At 38.2% G+C, this 19,483-nt stretch overlaps 1 protein-coding gene across 4 annotated transcripts in view; it reads right to left on the bottom strand.

Moving 5' to 3' along the window:
- limk1a (LIM domain kinase 1a) overlaps positions 1-19,483 on the bottom strand; it is a 71,478-nt gene that overhangs the window by 10,856 nt on the left and 41,139 nt on the right. For 2 of the 4 annotated variants that reach the window (XR_013822705.1, XM_079885655.1), the window contains exons 1-6: positions 14,768-14,968; positions 5,483-5,592; positions 2,253-2,450; positions 1,808-1,913; positions 1,177-1,364; positions 1-172 (exon numbers count right to left, since the gene is read on the bottom strand). The exon at positions 1-172 is cut by the window's left edge and continues 15 nt beyond it. Coding sequence is in view for 3 of the 4 variants with exons in the window: in XM_079885655.1 (XP_079741781.1) it covers positions 1-172; positions 1,177-1,364; positions 1,808-1,913; positions 2,253-2,450; positions 5,483-5,592; positions 14,768-14,830 (837 nt within the window). In the remaining variant the exon portion in view is untranslated. Of the gene's footprint in view, positions 173-1,176; positions 1,365-1,807; positions 1,914-2,252; positions 2,451-5,482; positions 5,593-14,767; positions 14,969-19,483 lie in introns of those variants that run through there. The other 2 variants (XM_079885653.1, XM_079885654.1) reach the window with 1 other exon arrangement.

Raw genomic sequence — 19,483 nt, forward strand, 5'->3', positions numbered from 1 at the left:
GAAGCAGCCCTTCCCCAGAACCTCTCCATGGATGAGGTCGGAGGCTCTGAATATGCGGTGTGTGCGGTTGGTCACGACGCGCAGCGACTCGGAGCGGCCGATGTCCTTCCTCAGGGACAGTGGAGACGGCGTGCTGCTGGAGCTCGGAGACTTGTCGGAACTGTAGCTGCGCCTGCACAGAACACACACCAGCCCCGGTGAGATCACACCACAACAGCTGATGGAGCACGTGTGTGTGTGTGTGTGTGTGTACTGATCACACCAACTCCTGTGATATAACATCACAACAGCTGATGGAGCACGTGTGTGTGTGTGTGTGTGTGTGTGTGTACTGATCACACCAACTCCTGTGATATAACATCACAACAGCTGATGGAGCACGTGTGTGTGTGTGTGTGTGTGTGTGTGTGTGTGTGTGTGTGTGTGTGTGTGTGTGTGTGTGTGTGTACTGATCACACCAACTCCTGTGATATAACATCACAACAGCTGATGGAGCACACGTGTGTGTGTGTGTGTGTGTGTGTGTGTGTACTGATCACACCAACTCCAGTGATATAACATCACAACAGCTGATGGAGCACGTGTGTGTGTGTGTGTGTGTGTGTGTGTGTGTGTGTGTGTGTGTGTGTGTACTGATCACACCAACTCCTGTGATATAACATCACAACAGCTGATGGAGCACGTGTGTGTGTGTGTGTGTGTGTACTGATCACACCAACTCCTGTGATATAACATCACAACAGCTGATGGAGCACATGTGTGTGTGTGTGTGTGTGTGTGTGTGTGTGTGTGTGTGTGTGTGTGTGTGTGTGTACTGATCACACCAACTCCTGTGATATAACATCACAACAGCTGATGGAGCACGTGTGTGTGTGTGTGTGTGTGTGTGTGTGTGTGTGTGTGTGTGTGTGTGTGTGTGTGTGTGTACTGATCACACCAACTCCTGTGATATAACATCACAACAGCTGATGGAGCACGTGTGTGTGTGTGTGTGTGTGTGTGTGTGTGTGTGTGTGTGTGTGTGTGTACTGATCACACCAACTCCTGTGATATAACATCACAACAGCTGATGGAGCACGTGTGTGTGTGTGTGTGTGTGTGTGTGTGTGTGTGTGTGTGTGTGTGTGTGTGTGTGTGTGTGTGTGTGTGTGTGTGTGTGTGTGTGTGTGTACTGACGTGATGATGCGCGAGCGCAGGTTGTTGATGTCCTGGCTGGGCGGCCGTGTGATGGGCATGATGGGACTGGGACCCTCAGACAGGGGTGTGGGGCCGTCCACCCGGTCCTCTGAGGAGCCGTGGTCATGAGGGTCGTGCTCAATGGTCAACTGCAGCAGACGACTGGTCTCCTGGATCAGCAGATCAATCTGACACACACACACACACACACACACAATACAGTCATAAAGGACTTACAAATCATGTGTGGTTCACAGAGTGTAATCTGTACACTGGTAATGTAATAATAGACTGTATACAAATAGTGAGTTCTTCATTCACTGTCAGTAATTAACAGTTATTATTGTGTAATTAGCTCGTAGTAAAGGAACTGTTCACTGGTTATTAGAAGTATATAGTTCTCACTTTACATCAGGTCATGGAAAACGGGAAGTTTTCTGTATTGAGAAACACTTTAAACAACTCATGTCTAATAAAGCTTGGTTTAAAGTGAGAACATTTACAGTTAAAAACATGCTCCAACTCTTTACATATGAGCTAATTACACAATAATAATAGTGTTATGAAGCTGTCTGGTGTTCAGCGGACATCAAAAGCTCAGTGAATGTGTGTGTGAGCAGCTTTTATTCACCTCGTCCAGAGGAACGTTCTGAATCGGCGTCCCGTTGATCTCTAGGATCCGATCGCCAACATGAATAGAGTTCTTGACATCTGGACTGATGCATTCTGGGTCCACCCTGAAAACACACACACACACACGAGTCACATGACCAGGACAGAGACGTTTGAAGATATCAGTCAGGACAGTTCATGCAAGAGGGGACAGGCAAAGATTCGAGAGCTATAGAAGGAAGTGTGCTTAAAATACTGGCGGAGGAACTTTACTTTTCCTTTTTCAATCGCTCATACATTTGCATTTTACCCTTAAATTCTAAATCAAAAGAATTAAAAGGATAATTCGACTCCTAATTATCATTGAGAAAAATGCATCAGTGTTGTTTTGGTTGAAGTCAGTGTTCCACAGCAGTTTGAGCGTCTGTGACTGACTCGCACTGGGAGGACGGACACACACTCACTGCGAGACTCTGATGGTGGGCTTGTGTTCGGGGCTGTATCCGTTGGGACTGGAGCCCTGATCGATGGACACGGAGAGCCCTCGCTTCCCATCGGTGGAGGCGGGAATAGACACGAGCGTGACCGTGTGAGGAATCCTGGAGCAGGGCGAGTCGGGCAGGGTGACCGGAGTCACGACGGTGCGGTAATAACACTGTCCACTAGAGGGAGACACAGCAGAAGAAGAGCTGACTGAGGGGGCACTCACACCAGGACATGCTTTCACAACTTTAGATAAAGGTTAAAGGACTGAAACGTTCATGTCACATCATCAACTTCAGATTATTTGGTGACATTTTACTTCTGTTAATAACGTTAGAAACATCTTCATGTATGGCTTAAGAACTAGTTAAATCGCTCAAACATCCAAGCTGTCACGACACTTTGTTTCACACTGTAGATTTTTCTTATATACTTTTGTGAATGCACATGAAACACTTTAATCATTATAAATGTGTGGTGATTATGAAAAGAAAGTTATTAAGGGGTCATCAATCATTCTGGGACACAAACACTGCAGGTTATATATACATTTATATCATTTCCCCATATGTTATGTTAAAGGGATAGTTCACTTTGAAATTAAATAGACATATAGACATATATACACTAGAATAGATGCCACCTTGTCTACGGCATTCGTTCCAATGAACTGTACTTAATTGTTTAATTTGGACTTCTCTGTGCATGCTCTTTGAGACAGTGACCACAGACCTGCATTTATAGGACTATCAGACAGTTTGACCTAAAAATATCAAAATTGAAACTACTGCGGAAAAAAAGACACCTACATCTTGGATGCCCTTGAGGTAAGCTAAAACATACCAACATTAAATTTTTATTGATATGTTGTTCTGGCTCATACAAACATGCGATCGGTGAGGACCGGTTACTGGTTGACTCAAATCATCAAACTGCAGATTTCAAAATATAGTTGCAGTAACTGAAATGAAGTAAACATGTACTCAGAGTTCCTGGCTTTGCCAGTTAGTAAACAATAAATAAATAAATGAATAAATGAATAACTGTAAAATGTGTTTTACTGGCCAAGCGAGCCTTTTTTGAGTCTTTTCACAGTGTTTTTCACATGAAGAAAGCACATACTTTCAGAGCTCATGGGATGCTGTTGATATGAAGATAAAACACGTCTTCTGCACGGCTACATCACACCCACACAACAGGACATATTAATAACACATAACAACAGCTCATGCTAATGTCCTGCTTTAGAAATAGAGCAATATCTGGTCTCGCTTTATTTTGAGTCAACACCTTCTGTTGACTATAAGTAACGTTGCACCTACATGTCCACTATCTCTCTTTAGAGTGTTAGTGGAGTATTAGTAGACTGGGAGGGTTAGAATAAGTTATTATAGCCAGTAGATTGTCTGCTAGGGGATTATGAAAATAACGAGTTACCCAATATCTTCCAGCGGTCAGCAGAATTTCACATGACTGGCGTGTCCGTGGGCTTTTTTTGGTTTTGGTTTTTAGGTGTGACCAGGGCTTGATATTAACACCCTCCAACCACCAAATGCGTGTGTATTTCAGCAGTGGGGTGTGACGCAGTCACTCCTACTAGACACTTCGCCAGGTTGAAATGTATATATAATATACAGTTTTTAAATGTTTTTTTAAAAAGGAATCTGAAATAATAAACTAAGCCCAATGTAGTGTTGTCAAAAAATATCTATTTTTTGCTACATATTGATCCTGAAATGAGTGATCACACCCAAAGTGTGCGCACATAACGCCTCCTCTCAGTACTAAATGGATTTATTTTTCGCTGCTTATTGCGCTTAAACAGTCAGATACACACAAAACATCGGGGTCTCTCTTCCATCTATTAAAGACATTTACACACAACGCTGCATCCGCAGAGCAACCAGCATTGTGAGAGACCCAACTCACCCCTCATATAGTTTCTTCAATCTTTTGCCATCTGGCAGGAGGTACCGGAGCATTCGGGCCCGCACTACCAGACTGGGTAACAGCTTCTACCCTGAAGCAGTTAGACTTTTAAATACCCAAGAACTGATAAAATATCAATATACTATGTGGTATTGAACTTTTTGCACATACCTGGAATTGCACTTAAGAGAAATTTGTTTATTAATTTTAATTTAGAGAGTGGTATGTTTACATTTTACACTTTAGTAAGCACAACAACACCTTGGCACTACCATGAACTGTTTGGCGCTGCTTTGTCTTTTTATTGTGCCTTTTGTCCTGTCTTTTAGTAAATTATTATACTGCACGTTTTTATGTGCAATTTTTATCTAGTTTGTGTAGCTTATTGTGATTTGTGATTGTTTTTATTGTTTTCTTAATGTAGCACTAAGGTCCTGGAGAAACGTCATCTCGTTTTGTAGTATACTGTAATTGTATATGAATGAACGACAATAAAACCACTTGAAACTTGAAACTTGAAACTTGAAAATAATGTCCAAATGCCAGTCTATGTGAGCATTCATGTAAACACAGTCAGTTACGGTTTAAGTGAACGTAAACAGTTGAGAAAGAAAGCGCATGTGTAACAGTATAATGGCCTTAAAGTGACAGCAGCCTAATAAACCTGCTGGCAAATTATGACACAATATTACAAATATCAATATGGCTATATCTATATGTATATCTTTTTTCCCCATGGCATCGATGTCAACATTGTGGCTAGTGAAAATGCTGAGTGGCTAGGAACTTTGGGAAACTACTAGCCACTAGGGGTGTAACAATATATCGTGTCACAATATATCGCAATGCAAAAATGCAACATTATGTATCATGGATAGTGATAATATGTATTGTGGATAGTTCACCCAAAATGAAAATTACTGTATTACTGTTGAAAATGACTGTTTTAGTGTCAGTACTACATTAAACTACCATATAATGTTGAATATAATGTATAATAATGTAACGAGGGAATGTTTGTGGTTGCTGATAATGCCAAATGTCTTATGTTACCAGTAATAAGAGGCCTACATTATTTTAAATGTATCTAGTCAGTGACTAAAATAAAATAATTCTGTATTTTCAGCTTATTTTTATTCTGGTGTCTCCATTGTCTATGTTGTATTGTGAGTCCAGTACTGTGGTGTGTATCGAATCATGACATGAGGGAATCCTTACACCCCTACTAGCCACAGTGTCTGGTGAGCAAGAACGTTCACGTCGAGCCCCGGGCGTCACTCACCAGTAGAGTTTGGAGCGCTCCACCAGCGCATACGTGTCTCCATCACCGATGAAGGCTCGGCAGTTCAGACAGGTGAAGCATTCTGGGTGATACTTCTGCTCTCCGGCCACCTGGAACACAGAAACACTGAGATCAGACCAAGGTTATAATCGTTAACGGAAACGAACGAAAACTAGGTGGGAAAAAACATTGTCGTTAACTGAAATAAAAATAAAAACGAGGCATTGCAAAAAAAACATAACTAACTAAAACTGTAAAGTGTGTTTGGCAAAACTAACTAAAATCAAATAAAATTATAGAGTAAATGTCCTTCGTTTTCGTCTCTTTCAATGTCTTTCATAGAGCAAATACCGTTATATCTTTCAGAGTTGACATTTCCGACCATAGACATACAGTTTCCGGCTAGCATTGTTTACCACACATAGACTGCGGTGCGCCACATATTGCGTTTCGTTATTCAACCTCCTGAGACCCGAGAGTTTGCCTGGTGTGCATTTTATAATTGTTCTTGCTATTTGGGATAAGTAGGACCTAATAAGTATAATAACTAAAATTTGTTTTTGTACAGGAAGTAGTTTTTGCAGAAAATGATGTCCTCATGTGAGGACCGTGGGTCTATGATTTACCATATGATGTCCTCATATGAGGACATAGCACTAGCAATCAAAAAACAAACTTAAATGGTTGTAATTCAAGAATGCTTTGGAATACAGACATATGGTTGGTCTTGATTTTAAGAAGACATTTGCCAGATTATTGTAGAAGTGAAATAAATTATGAAAGTGAAACAGAAAAAAAGTTATATAAGTTTGAGTTTATGAAAATATAGAATATAAAAATATAATTATTTATATTTTATATAAAATATATATATATTATAAAATATATTTTACTCTAAAACTGCTAGAAAATTAAAGCCAAAAATCTAAACAAGTTGTGTTCCAAATTTTAGGTTGATATCTCAAAAAATGAGCTTTCAGTAAGAGTTTATTTGGGCGCAATACCAAACTTCTTCACTAGATGGACAGCAAAGCTTCCTACTGACCATATAAGGGCGTCTCCATTTTCAATTTTCATATATGTTTTGAGTGATCTGAACCATGTCTTTCCATAATTTCATACAATTTATGAAGTATACATCCTATTCAGAAATAGTATGGGTGTTTTGGCAGTATTTGATTTGATTTCAACCTCTAATAAACATAAAAAGAGCACATGTGCGTTATAGCCCGCTGCCGCATTACAAATCGAGAATTCTAAACATTTTCAGACCTTTTTTTCTCATAACATTTAATTGGTGTTATCTTTTGAACTCTTGGCATGAAAACAAACTGAGGTTTCTACCAATCTGTCATGATTTTTCATGTTTATTTCTATTTCAAAATAAAGGCCTAAACACGCCTAATGAATATGAAATATTCTTGTTGCAAATTGATAAATTACTGCTCTTCTGTAATTTTTTTTTTTTTAAAACAGCCACCAAATATGAAAACTAGAGATTGTAAGCTTTCAAATGATATATAGTTTGTCAATATTACTTTAGGTTTTTACTAAGATATTATTGTTCTAAATATATATGGGCAAACGTCCCACCTAACAGTTAAGGGGATAACGTAATATAGTCCCAATGTCCTCAAACGAGTGCTTCACATTTACTGATGTCCTAGAGTGCTACTATTACTAAAATATGTCCAATTTAATTTAATCATTAATTTAATCATTTTAATCCCCATAAATGATAGAGACAGTATTGTACATAAATACATTTGTTTCATTCATATAGTTTGAATAGATTTTTTACCTGGGTCATTTTTCTTTCGGGAACTGGTGTAGAAGTGTTTTGCTGATATTCCAGCCATTTTCTTCTCACTGACATTGGTGTAATGTTGTGATATCACCACAAAATGGTGTGGGCAGTGTCCCTAAATGTGGCCAACATGTCTAAGATTTACAAATTTGACTATCATTGTGTCAAGAGGCAAAAATGTAATGTCCTCATATGAGGACGCAGGGTCTCAGGAGGTTAAAACACGCAGCGTATTCATTCAGCTGCATTTCCTTTCTCACACACACACACACACACACACACACACACACAGCCCCTCCCCTCCGGTCACACCAGGTCTCCGTGAAAACGTGTGTTCGTTGAAAGCAAGTTCGCGAAAGGCTGGTATCTCGTGAACACCTTTACACAATCACACATTATACAGTGGTATAAAAAATATTCTAAATTCTGAATATAATTTTGTCAGTGTGTTAATGTCGACCTGAGAAGCAATTGCGCCTTCTTTAGAAAGTTAACTAGACGCAAGTTTGAGGTAAAATGCAGTTTGGGTGTCAATGCCAAAACAAGCTGTGATTCAAATATCGTCACCTTCCTAAAATAATTGCCCAAGTCATTTTTTCAGGTTTCTCAGAAAACACAAAACACTGAACCTGACTTTAGAGGCCGAGTAGATTTCCGTTCTTCTTGATGCAACTGCCATCTTGAAAAGCTTGTAAAATTGCCTACGTCTCATTGTCTCAAGTCACACTCTTGACATAGGCCAGTATACTAGTACAGGGGTAGAAATGCATGATCTGTTCACCTGAGGATGTGATTTTATCAGAGGTGGCCAGCATCATGAGGAGATGACTTATGCCAAAAAAAATCATTTTTATTCAAGACATTATTTTAGGAAGGAGACGATATTAAATAATGTTATGCCATTTTTTTTACTCTTACATGGAATGTTTGCTGCTTCACTCCAGATGAGTATTGTACAGGGTAAGTTTAGTATAGGGTGTGAATGTTGTATAGAAGATGTGTAGATGTTTGTACGGCGTGTGGATTTTGTAAGAGGTAAAGGAATTTCAATGGGGTGTGAATTTTGTATAGGGTCAGGGTATAGCCATCTCTCTCTTTCTCACCCATGCACACTCACTCACGCACGCACACACACACACACACACACACACACACACACACACACACACACACTAAACAAAATTGAAAAGCTGTATTTGAAACAATCATTAATGCAAGGGACTTACATTCTTTTATTTACCATGTCGGACAAAAGTCGTAAACTTAACAGAGAAAAGGAAACCACGTCGCTTCCAGCTGAGATGCAGTATCTTGCCAGCTGTCTGGATCTCAGTGTACTTCAAGTGTTCAAAATATTCACTGTTAATTAATGATGTCAAGTATATGCAGTATTGCTATTCAACTGCAATGATTTGCCATAGAGCCGCAGCACATGCATCTAATGCTGGGCAGTCCGATTCATTGAGGAGCCTAGTTCATTTTGAGATGGTCCATCTAAATGTGTTGACCCTCTAGAGTTTATTGTTCCTGTTCTTTTCTCAGATCGAGCTCCCTGACACTCTGACAGCAATGTCTTGTTTCTAATCTAAACTAGCAAACTCACTTTAAAAACTAACTAAACTTTCGATCATCTTCTATGATCTATTATTATCTATTACGTATTATCTACATAACCTATCTGTGTATTTATACTTCTTTTCTTTTGCTATCCACCTTATTCCTGACGACCTTACTGCGCTTTGAATTGTGGGAGGCACTTCCGGGTTTGGGGAACTTCCATGCAAAAAGGCTGAAACAAATCATTTCAAATCACAAGGTTGCTCTGCAAATAAAGCCGATCCGTCAGTTTTCCTTCATCATGAGAATAACGTTATACCTGGTATTTTAACGTGATATGTTATAACAAGAATATCTATGGCAAGAACTCTTTTCAGTCGCAGCTTTCTTTTCCTCGTGATTACTTTCTTTTTTCCCTTTGCAAACCGCTGTAAAAGTATGAAAAATGTCAACATGTACTGCACATTTTGTGGTCTGTTCTCCCGAATTTAATTTACGATATATTCCATTAATAATTCACTGGAACGCACGAAGAATCTCTCGTTAGTCTCAAATCCTCACGTCTCTTTCCAGGTTTGTTTTCACAGGTAAATGCAATTTATAATCTGTCAAAATGACGGAAATCACTTTGAAATAGTATCACGTAATGCAGAAGTTAATTACCATTTTTGATTAACGCAACATAAGTTACATAATACATACATACACATATATATATATATATATATATATATATATATATATATATATATATATATATATATATATATATATATATATATATATATATATATATATATATATATATATATATATATATACAGTACAGGCCAAAAGTTTGGACACATTACTATTTTTAATGTTTTTGAAAGAAGTTTCTTCTGCTCATCAAGCCTGCATTTATTTGATCAAAAATACAGAAAAAAAATGTAATATTGTGATATATTATTACAATTTAAAATAATTGGTTTTCAATTTATTATACTTTAAATTATCATTTATTTCGGTGATGCAAAGCTGAATTTTCAGGATCATTACTCCAGTCTTCAGTGTCACATGTGACATCCAGTCAATCACATGATCCTTTAGAAATCATTCTAATGTTCTGATTTATTATGAGTGTTGGAAACAGTTCTGCTGCCTAATATATTTGATGAATAAAAGGTTAAAAAGAACTGCATTTATTCAAAATAAAAAAAATATTTTTTAATAATATAAATCTTCTTTACTATCACTTTTTATCAATTTAACACATCCTTGCTGAATAAAATTATTGATTTATTTAAAAAAAATAAAAGAAAAAAAATGACTGACCCCAAATGACTGACCAGTAGTGTATATTGTTGTTATAAAATATTTCTATCTTGAAAACATTTGCTTCTTTTTTTTTCTTTTTTCTTTTTCTTTTTTTTATTCATCAAAGTATCCTAAAAAAGTATCACAAGTTATGAAAAAATATTAAGCAGCAGAACTGTTTCCAACTTTGATAATGAATCATCGTATTAGAATGATTTCTAAAGGATCATGTGATAGACTGGAGTAATGACCCTGAAAATTCAGCTTTGCATCACAGAAATAAACGATATTTTAAAGTATAATAATTTGAAAACCAATTATTTTAAGTTGTAATAATATATCACAATATTACATTTTTTTCTGTATTTTTGATCAAATAAATGCAGGCTTGATGAGCAGAAGAAACTTCTTTCAAAAACATTAAAAATAGTAATGTGTCCAAACTTTTGGCCTGTACTGTATATATATATATATATATATATATATATATATATGTATATTACTATAGCCGTTATTGCTGTGGAAAGACTCGCGCTTTTGGGGTTGTTCATGGTCTGTTGAAAGTCCCTTGTTGATGCTTTTACACTTTTAAATTTCCTTTTAATGTTCGATGGTTGAAGGGTGAGTAGAATAATGTCATCTCATTGTGACTTTTTTTTAAGGTATTGCGTTCATTTTCACTGATTGTTTACAGCTTAAAGGAAGTTACACCCATAATTTGCGCAAAGCGTCATGGGGTGTAGGAATAAGGTGGATACACACTTATATGTGTACTGGAAGCTTAAATAAGGTAAATTCATTGTGTGTTCAAGCATACTTTCTGATTCATACTTGGCAATAAAGTGCTTCTGATTCTGATTCAGATAAGGATGACAACATCAAAAAAGTCTTCAGGCGTCCTGAACACATTATTCGATCAATACACTCTTTCATTCTGTTTTAGTTCAGAGTCATGAGTGTAAGTGTTGAAGACCAGCAAGAAACAAACCAGATAAATGACTTAAACCGTCTCATGTCTCTCAGCTTCATTCGTTTTTACTGAGCCAAATGTCGAATATGAAAAATGATATTTATGTTCCTAGAAGGAACTTTCATTTGCATTGATCTTCATCTAAATGAAGAGTGACCTTTCATACACACCAGGATGTGAATCCAGTCTCAAACTAGCTGAAGTTGATGCTTTCGTGATCATCCCACTGAGAAAGAAGGACAGAAGGTCAGACAGACTTGTCTACAGCTCATAAAGAACTTGCTTTCAATACAATGGCCCCAAAAAGTGTGAAAACGCTTATGACACACCATGTTAAATCAATATCAAGAGTCTGTATACATGTGTTCAAAAACATAATCTGAACTTGTTTGAATCAGCTGGTGTTTTTCTTTTGGTGTTGGTCTTTTCGCAAGTCTTACACATTGTCTTCGTTTTCAGAACTAGATCTATTCTTTATAATACTCCTAATAATACAGGATTGATGTATTATGAAACATTGTGATCAAATCATTTTTGAAGAAATGTCATTACACAGCCAATATTTAAGGCCACTTTTTCTTTAGTTTCTGGGTGTTTTTCAAATAGGAAACACAAGTGACGGCATGATCTTAAAAGATGTGTACTAAATAGGTCTTTCCATTTCTTGGAATCTTTTGGCTTCGACAACATTTTTGTACCATAAAATGTGTGTGAACGACACCTACGACGGGGGAAATGTGACGACATCTCACAGTGATGTCACGGATTGCCCACTGCTTCCTCATTTCAGTCGCTTCATTTACAAACGCTCAACCGACACGGAAAACAGAGCTGACAGACCACCGACACGTCTGAAAATACACAGCACACCGCGCCCACAGAGAAAACATCTACTGTACATCTCCAGATCTACTGCAAACTACGCTTTCCAGTCAAGACATCGATGCAAAACTCTAAAAATGATCTTTTACAAAACAGGGGAATGCAGAGTCCCTCATTACCATATGTTAATGACATCCACAGACATTTCAACTCATCAGCAAAGCTCCAGTAGGAAAACACATCTCCCGTGTTACTATTGCAAAACGTTTTAATGTAAAAACGCCTCTGTAAGTTGACCTGTTCCTCTGTTGTGTCAGTGATGGGCTGGGCGGACGGTTGAGACAGATGATGTCCGGCCTAGGAAAATTGACGTGTTCACCCTTTATTCAAATATTATTAAAGATTTTGTCAGCATATTGCATAGTTGTGCTTGGAGTCAATTGTTTTATTTATGGTAATGCAATGAAACGTGCCAAATCGTGCGACATAATTTTTGGCCATGCTGTCATAAACAAATTATGAACACATGCAAAAACAAAAGAGAACCAGAGAAATATTAATAACTGATTGTGTTTTAGTCAATGTATGCTTTATTTCCTGTGAGATTTTAGAAATAGAAAGCTTTACTGTCACTTTTGATCAATGTAATGCATCCTTGCTAAATAAAAGTATTAAATTCTTTCATTTCTTACCAAAATTCTCACTGACCCCAAACTTTTGAACGGTAGTGTATAATGTTACAAAAAAAAGATTTCTATTCCAGATAACTTTCTATTCATCAAAGAATCCTGAAATAAATTGTACACAACTGTTTTCAACACTGATAATAATTATAATAATAAATGTTTGTTGATCATCAGATCATCATATTAGAATGATTTCTGAAGGATCATGTGACACTGAAGACTGGAGTAATGATGCTGAAAATTCAGCTTTGATCACAGGAATACATATATACATATATATATACACATACACACACACACACACACACACACACACACACACACACACACACACACTCTGCTGTACAAAAGTTTGATATCTTTTATTTATATATGTATGGGGTTTTTTGGTTTTTCTCATACAAATATCCCCTCCGGTCATTACTTTTGTCACAACTGTACATGTTTCTACTAAACTACATGAACTACTGTGGAAGACAACCTTGTTCTGGGTATATTCCCACTTCTGAGTATGACATACTGTACACATGCTCTTATGTCATATGCTGTCCTCACAATAATTCATCCTCCACTCGAAATATTACAGCTCACACTAAACAGGAATGAACAACCCACATCTTGAGCCATGTTGCCAGTGTTACATGTTTGGCAACAACTGGGCCGACGAGTCATTTCAAAAGTGATAATTAAATATGGGAAAGACTGGAATTCACCACTTTCCAGTCACACTTATACTTCCTTCAACAACACCCATGACACCTCTAGAGTCGTTCAGCCATCTGAACCCAACACTCATCACGGCACCTGCTTCTGCTCGGAAACCGTTCTGGGGAAATCTCCTCAATCACAAACCCCCCAGTGATGGGCAGGGAAGTTTCTCTGCTGATGTAACACAGCATTCAGCCCTGAGGGACAGACGTACAGTAAACAGCTCCAGATGAAACCTGCTCTCGACACTGTCAAACACTTCTGCACCTCATGCACATTCATTCATTCATCTAAAGGATCATTTAACCTGTTCAACCTACTGTATGTCTGTCCTCACAGCCTTGTTTTACATAGCACTCCTTTAAATAAGGAGTCTACCCTGGATAGCAGGTCTACGGATGCACACTTTTACGAGATATCTGACAAAATCAAAAGTACCCAAAAGGCATAGATTCACTACAGCACGAGCCATGCTAATGTCATGGGTTTGATTCTCATGGAGTATATTCTACTGATGTAAACCTCTTTTACTGGGTCAGAGTCTCTGCTACATGAATAAATGTGAATATCGATCGGCACATGTCCATGTCAGTGTGTCCCAGTGCCGCAGCATCCACATCTGTACACACACACACACACACACACACACACAGAGACTGGAGCGTGATGCCAAACATGACCCGGTTTACTAGACAACGGTCAATAGGGGACAATTACATGTAAATGAATCATAATAACAATAATAAAGATTAAGAATGATCGTTTTAGGTCAATAATTCCCCATATCATGATGCCAGAAGACTCAATGAGAATGAACCAAACAGAAAATAATGTGAGATTGACCATTTGGAAACAAGGCCGACTGTTTGATCAGATGAAGGATAAATCAAGCACCAATGCTACACTTTTCTAAATGTCATGATCATTTGTTAACAAACAAGTATTCATTACTTCAGTGAGCTCATTGTTTCAGCCTTTAATATTACATTGCTTAAATTAATATATATTTTAGCTAACTGTGATTTGTATATGTTCATTTCTGAAATACATTAGACAGTCACCTCTGATATCAGACTCTAAATTGTAATGTGGACTCTGTAAAGCTGCTTTAGAAACGATGTGTATTGTGAAAAGCGCTGTACAAATAAATGTGAATTCCAAATCTGTGAAATCATTCTCATGTCTGTAAACATCCAGATTCAATGAACTTTACATCTGCATCTACACACATGCTTCTTGAATATGTTTAAATTATAATGTTCTGTAAATCAATCAGCATCTGAATGGCCTTTTAAATGATAATGAATCAAATAAAACGTAAACAATCATCTAAGCTGAAAATGAATGAAATCTATTCCACATGTGATGCATGAAGGCTGTGTAAAGTCCCATCAGCACGAGAGAGAGAGAGAGAGAGAGAGAGAGAGCATCTGGCTTACCTTCTTCTCTCTCTTCCAGAGTCTGAGACAGCAGAAGCTCCAGTAAAACACATCGCCGACCATGACCGGCTACAGCGTGCGGATCATTCTAGCGAAGCCGGCACAAAAACACAACACAGCCCACACGCCCAGCGCTGAGCTCATCCCAGAACCCTCTGTTACTCCCTCTGTCTCTCGCTCGCTCACTCACTCACTCGCTCTGAGTGGGTGACTTCATCACTTCCTGTTGAGCGACACACACCTCCCCCACTCGACCCAACCCTCCCACTGACACACACACAACCTCTTCCAGGGAAAACAGGCTCAAATCTTCAGCTATACAGCAAAAGGAAAGCCACCGACCTTGTAAACATGGCTGACGGTCTCCTGTGATAACTGAGGTCTCCAGCGAATCAGACTGAAACTGCCCATATCAGTCAGATCTCAACACTGTGGGTCGAGACCAGGCTTGTACAGACCAAAAGCAGGAGGAACACAGAGAGAAACAGTGAATTCCCCATAAGCAGACTGAAGAATATCACGGTGACGCCACTCATAACTGAACAACACACACATTCGACGCTTGAGTTTTCATAACAAACGGCTGGAATTAGTCATGGCATTGAAACTAGCAAGGGGGTCCAAAACAGCAGTCGCCGGGGGTGAGCAAATACAGACCCAGACAGACATGTTTGTCACTGAGCTCACAGAAAGACACAAATAAACACAAGAAACCGATGACATCGGGCAATGATAGCACAGGCCTGTTGTGTGTGAATGCGGTGGGAGGAGGGTTTTCCACAGAATAACCATGTGGGACGCGTCTCAGTGTCATGATTTCATTACAGAACGCCACTCAACGTAAGTAAGTACTGGCAGAGAACGAGACTATAGCACAGGAGTCTTGGAAAGCTTTTAACCCAAATGAAGTGAATGATTCGAAACGCTCTTCACGGGCAGAAACTTCATTAACGCTCACTCACTCAGTATTGGTATACTAGTATTGGATTGTTTTGTAATTAGATATAACAATTCTTATTAGTGTATTATAGGGATGGGGATTGACACAAATTTCACAATTCGATTTGATTTCGATCCACAAGCTTGCATTTCGATTCGATTCGATTCAATATTGATTATTTTGGATATCAGGTTCAATACATGGCACATTTTCTCAAGGAAAACAAATCTCTGAACTAATGCTGTAAACTATGGGAGTCAGTTGTAGCCTATAGGCTTCATTAGCCTACTATAATATTGAAGGTAAAAATGAACTGATTTGTATACAAAAGCTTATATTACACTTATTTATTTTTATAATAATTAAGTTATGAAATATAAACATTTAAATGGTGGCTGTCATAAAAACTTGCCAGATTTATTCAAACATGGATTAAATATTGAAGAACATTACAAATGATAATGAATATGTAATATGGTGCATATATTTAGCAGAATGCTCCTCTCTAGAGTTAACTTTTCCAGCTGACTAACGAGTTTATGGTCACTGGATATGGTTTTTCTGAGGTAAATGTGACGTTACATGACATTGTTTACAAGCTGTTTTACTGACGTCTTTCCACGGCTGAAACACTGACTGAGCGATAAGTTGTACTCTATCTTTTAACACACTTTCAGATGCTCATTCATGTTTATTTCGTGCTGTAACTGGTGATATTAAGGCGGAAGAGAAGATCATGTGCTTCTCTTATGCTGAGCCAGAGCGATCTCACGCCAAAACGGTAATTATGTTTTTGAATTTCGTAAGAAAATGGACGTAATTTGAAATCTGAGACTTTGTTTCATATCAATATTATTGCGATTTATTGGATGGGATGTGCGCAACAATGATCCATTCATTCATCAACTGAAAACAGGATGACTAATCGATTCTTGGGATTTAAGAATCGATATCGGTTCATAAAAATGAGAATCGATTAAAATTGAAAAATCTATATTTTTTTACCCAGCCCTAGTGCATTATAATTTAAGGGAATGTATTTATTACAATCAACAATTCTGAAAACAACTTGGATGAATTTTAAGATAAAGAATAAATGGTTTACAGGTGGGGTTTACTTGGAGGGGTTCGAGTGTTGTGTTGTCTGGAGCTTCAGCTTCTGGCAGGGGCTCAATAGGCAAACTGGTCCCAGGTGAAAGGCCAGGAAAAGAATGATCCAACACTTTCCCCTACGGAAAGGTCAAAGGAGAGAGAGAAAGAGGCATACGGCCCGTCTTTGAGTCAGACCTGGGAGAGGAGCTCGTATATGAGTCCCTGGTGGCCAAACGCTGGTCCATGTCCTCGTAGTTCAGACCCTCACCTACTGTATCATCATGAACTTTGGATAGTGACCCACAGAACGAGACTGAGGGTGTCTAACCCTGAGAAACGGGATGTGAAGCTCTGACATCCGGGAGAGATGTCAGTTACAGGGAGCTGGCGGAGGGGGTTTGGGCATGTCCAACTGGGAAGAGACTGAAGATGGGGGATTATATCTCCTGGCTGGCCTGGGAATGCCTTGGGATCCTCCAGGAAGAGCTGGCAGGAGCAGGACTAAAAATATCCAGTAACACTTTCTATGAAGACCCAGCTTATAATGAATTATAGCTCCATTTCGTGTATAATGGATTATGGGCATGTGCACTGAAACTTATAAGTAATTATAAAAATAATATAAATTTAAATATAACTGTTGTTATAATGCAGTATTAGTTATTAATGAGTCTATATAAATATATTTATAGAATTGTAATACTTATAAATCAGAAAAAATGGGGATATAATTCATTATAAGCATGATCTTCATAGAAAGTGTTACCAAGAGATGTCATATTTATCTGATACAACTCAGTGTTCACTCCTTTAATAGACCATTTAAATGCTACTATAAATATTCTTCTGATATAAAGTATATATTATTATTGTTCACACATCACTCCTCAAGTTCTGAACTGGTAACAATGGCTATTGGGATCTCTTTCTAGGTCACGTACTCAGTTCGTTCCTGCTGACCAGAATCGTCCTCCTCACAGGAGTCCACAGACCTGGCCTTCATCCTCATTCAATCCCCTGATGAAGATGTGTGTCCGTCAGTCAAACGCAGGAAGAGCGTGCTGAGCCATCTTTAATTCACTTATCCCGAGTCTGGGGAGTTTAATCATTGGGACTGCACTGCCTGAGGCCGTCTGTGTGCCACTAAATCACACAGCGAGCAAAGCAGACCAGACGTTTTAAATAGAAAAACACAGACCACAGAGTCTACCATCTGCTTTATAGTTCCAGTAGAGACAGGCTATTTGAGCGAAACCAAACCCTGGGCTTGACTAACATTGCAGAACAAGGGTCGCCGTCCCACCGAGCAACAGAGAACGCATCCTGTGAGAGAAACCACTGACAGCATGCCGTGTGGGTGAAAGGTTTTCTCAACCCTGTTAGCTGCACCTGCGCTTTATAAGCGAAGTGTGTGTCCTGAACACGGGCTATAAACTCAGCCGAGCTCAGAGAGAGTCAGTGTTCAGGACAGACTGAGTTACTGCGGGAACATTTAGCTTCAGGCAGCGGCTATCTAATACACAAAGTGGAAAATAGCATCAAAAAAGTGTTTTTTTTTTTGCTCTGTTTTACTGTAAATAGCATCTATCGTTATTTGCACTTAGTATCGTATCTTAATATCATTATATATCATTATTATTTACACTGTGCAAATAGATGTCATTTACACTAAGTAGAAATAGCAGTATTTTCTTGCGTCTAAGTGTAAAGTGTATATAGTTGCAGATAACCTACTATTTGCTCCTCAGTGTATTGTCGCATATTATAAAACAACAATGCAATAATAACAATATATTCAGTGTATATGATTATATTTATTAAAATCATGAATGGATGCTGCTTTATTCCAGCAATAAAGTCCTCCCCTACCCAATAAACACTATATTCTCACTATTAAATACCAGGTAGACATTTTATGTCCACTTTTTTAATATTTTGAAATAAATGCCTCTCTAAGCTGATCCGCACTGGGGAAAGGGAGAAGAACTAGTTTGAAAACGGTGGATTTGCACCTGCTTCCCTCTCCACGACACTGATCCGGTTATCAGGTTTCTGTTGTGATTGTATCTGGCTCAATCAGACAGTAGTGGCGGAGTTTGTGTAAATAGCCTCTGTCAACAAGACGGCCTATTGCACTCGGTGTAAGTAGACACTCCAGTAATTTTAACATCTTTAACCCTTTTGTCCTTGACATATTCATCCGTCACAAACGAAAGCTCATGCATAAACTGTGTGAATGAATGTGAAGTGTTACTGAGGTGGGCTGTAACAGTTATAGGACTTTTGGCATGAATTTATTAAGGTAATGAGATGTACTTGTTCAAAATAATTGTTATGTCCTCCTCCATCACATCCATTTCATTACACTTCATTTGAAATCAAGATGTAAACATATTAAACATGAGAATTCAAAAACTGGAAAGAAATGAAATTCTAAAAACGCCAATAATTAAGCTCTCATTGTGTGTCATTTTTTCATTCTCTAATATAAGTACTTGTGTTTCAACCCTCCGCATCTTGTCAGCCATAATGCTATTTTGTTATTTTTTCTTAAACATGAGGAAGAAATGCCTTAGAGACGTGAAATATGAAATTACACTGACAAAGGCCGAGTGTGAAGCACAACACACATATTTGTGTTATTGACCTGAGGAAACAATAACTAGGGCAAGGTTCAGTCTGTA

Source organism: Squalius cephalus (assembly GCF_949319135.1).
Source record: "Squalius cephalus genome assembly, chromosome: 11".
NCBI classification, from domain to species: Eukaryota; Metazoa; Chordata; class Actinopteri; order Cypriniformes; family Leuciscidae; genus Squalius; species Squalius cephalus.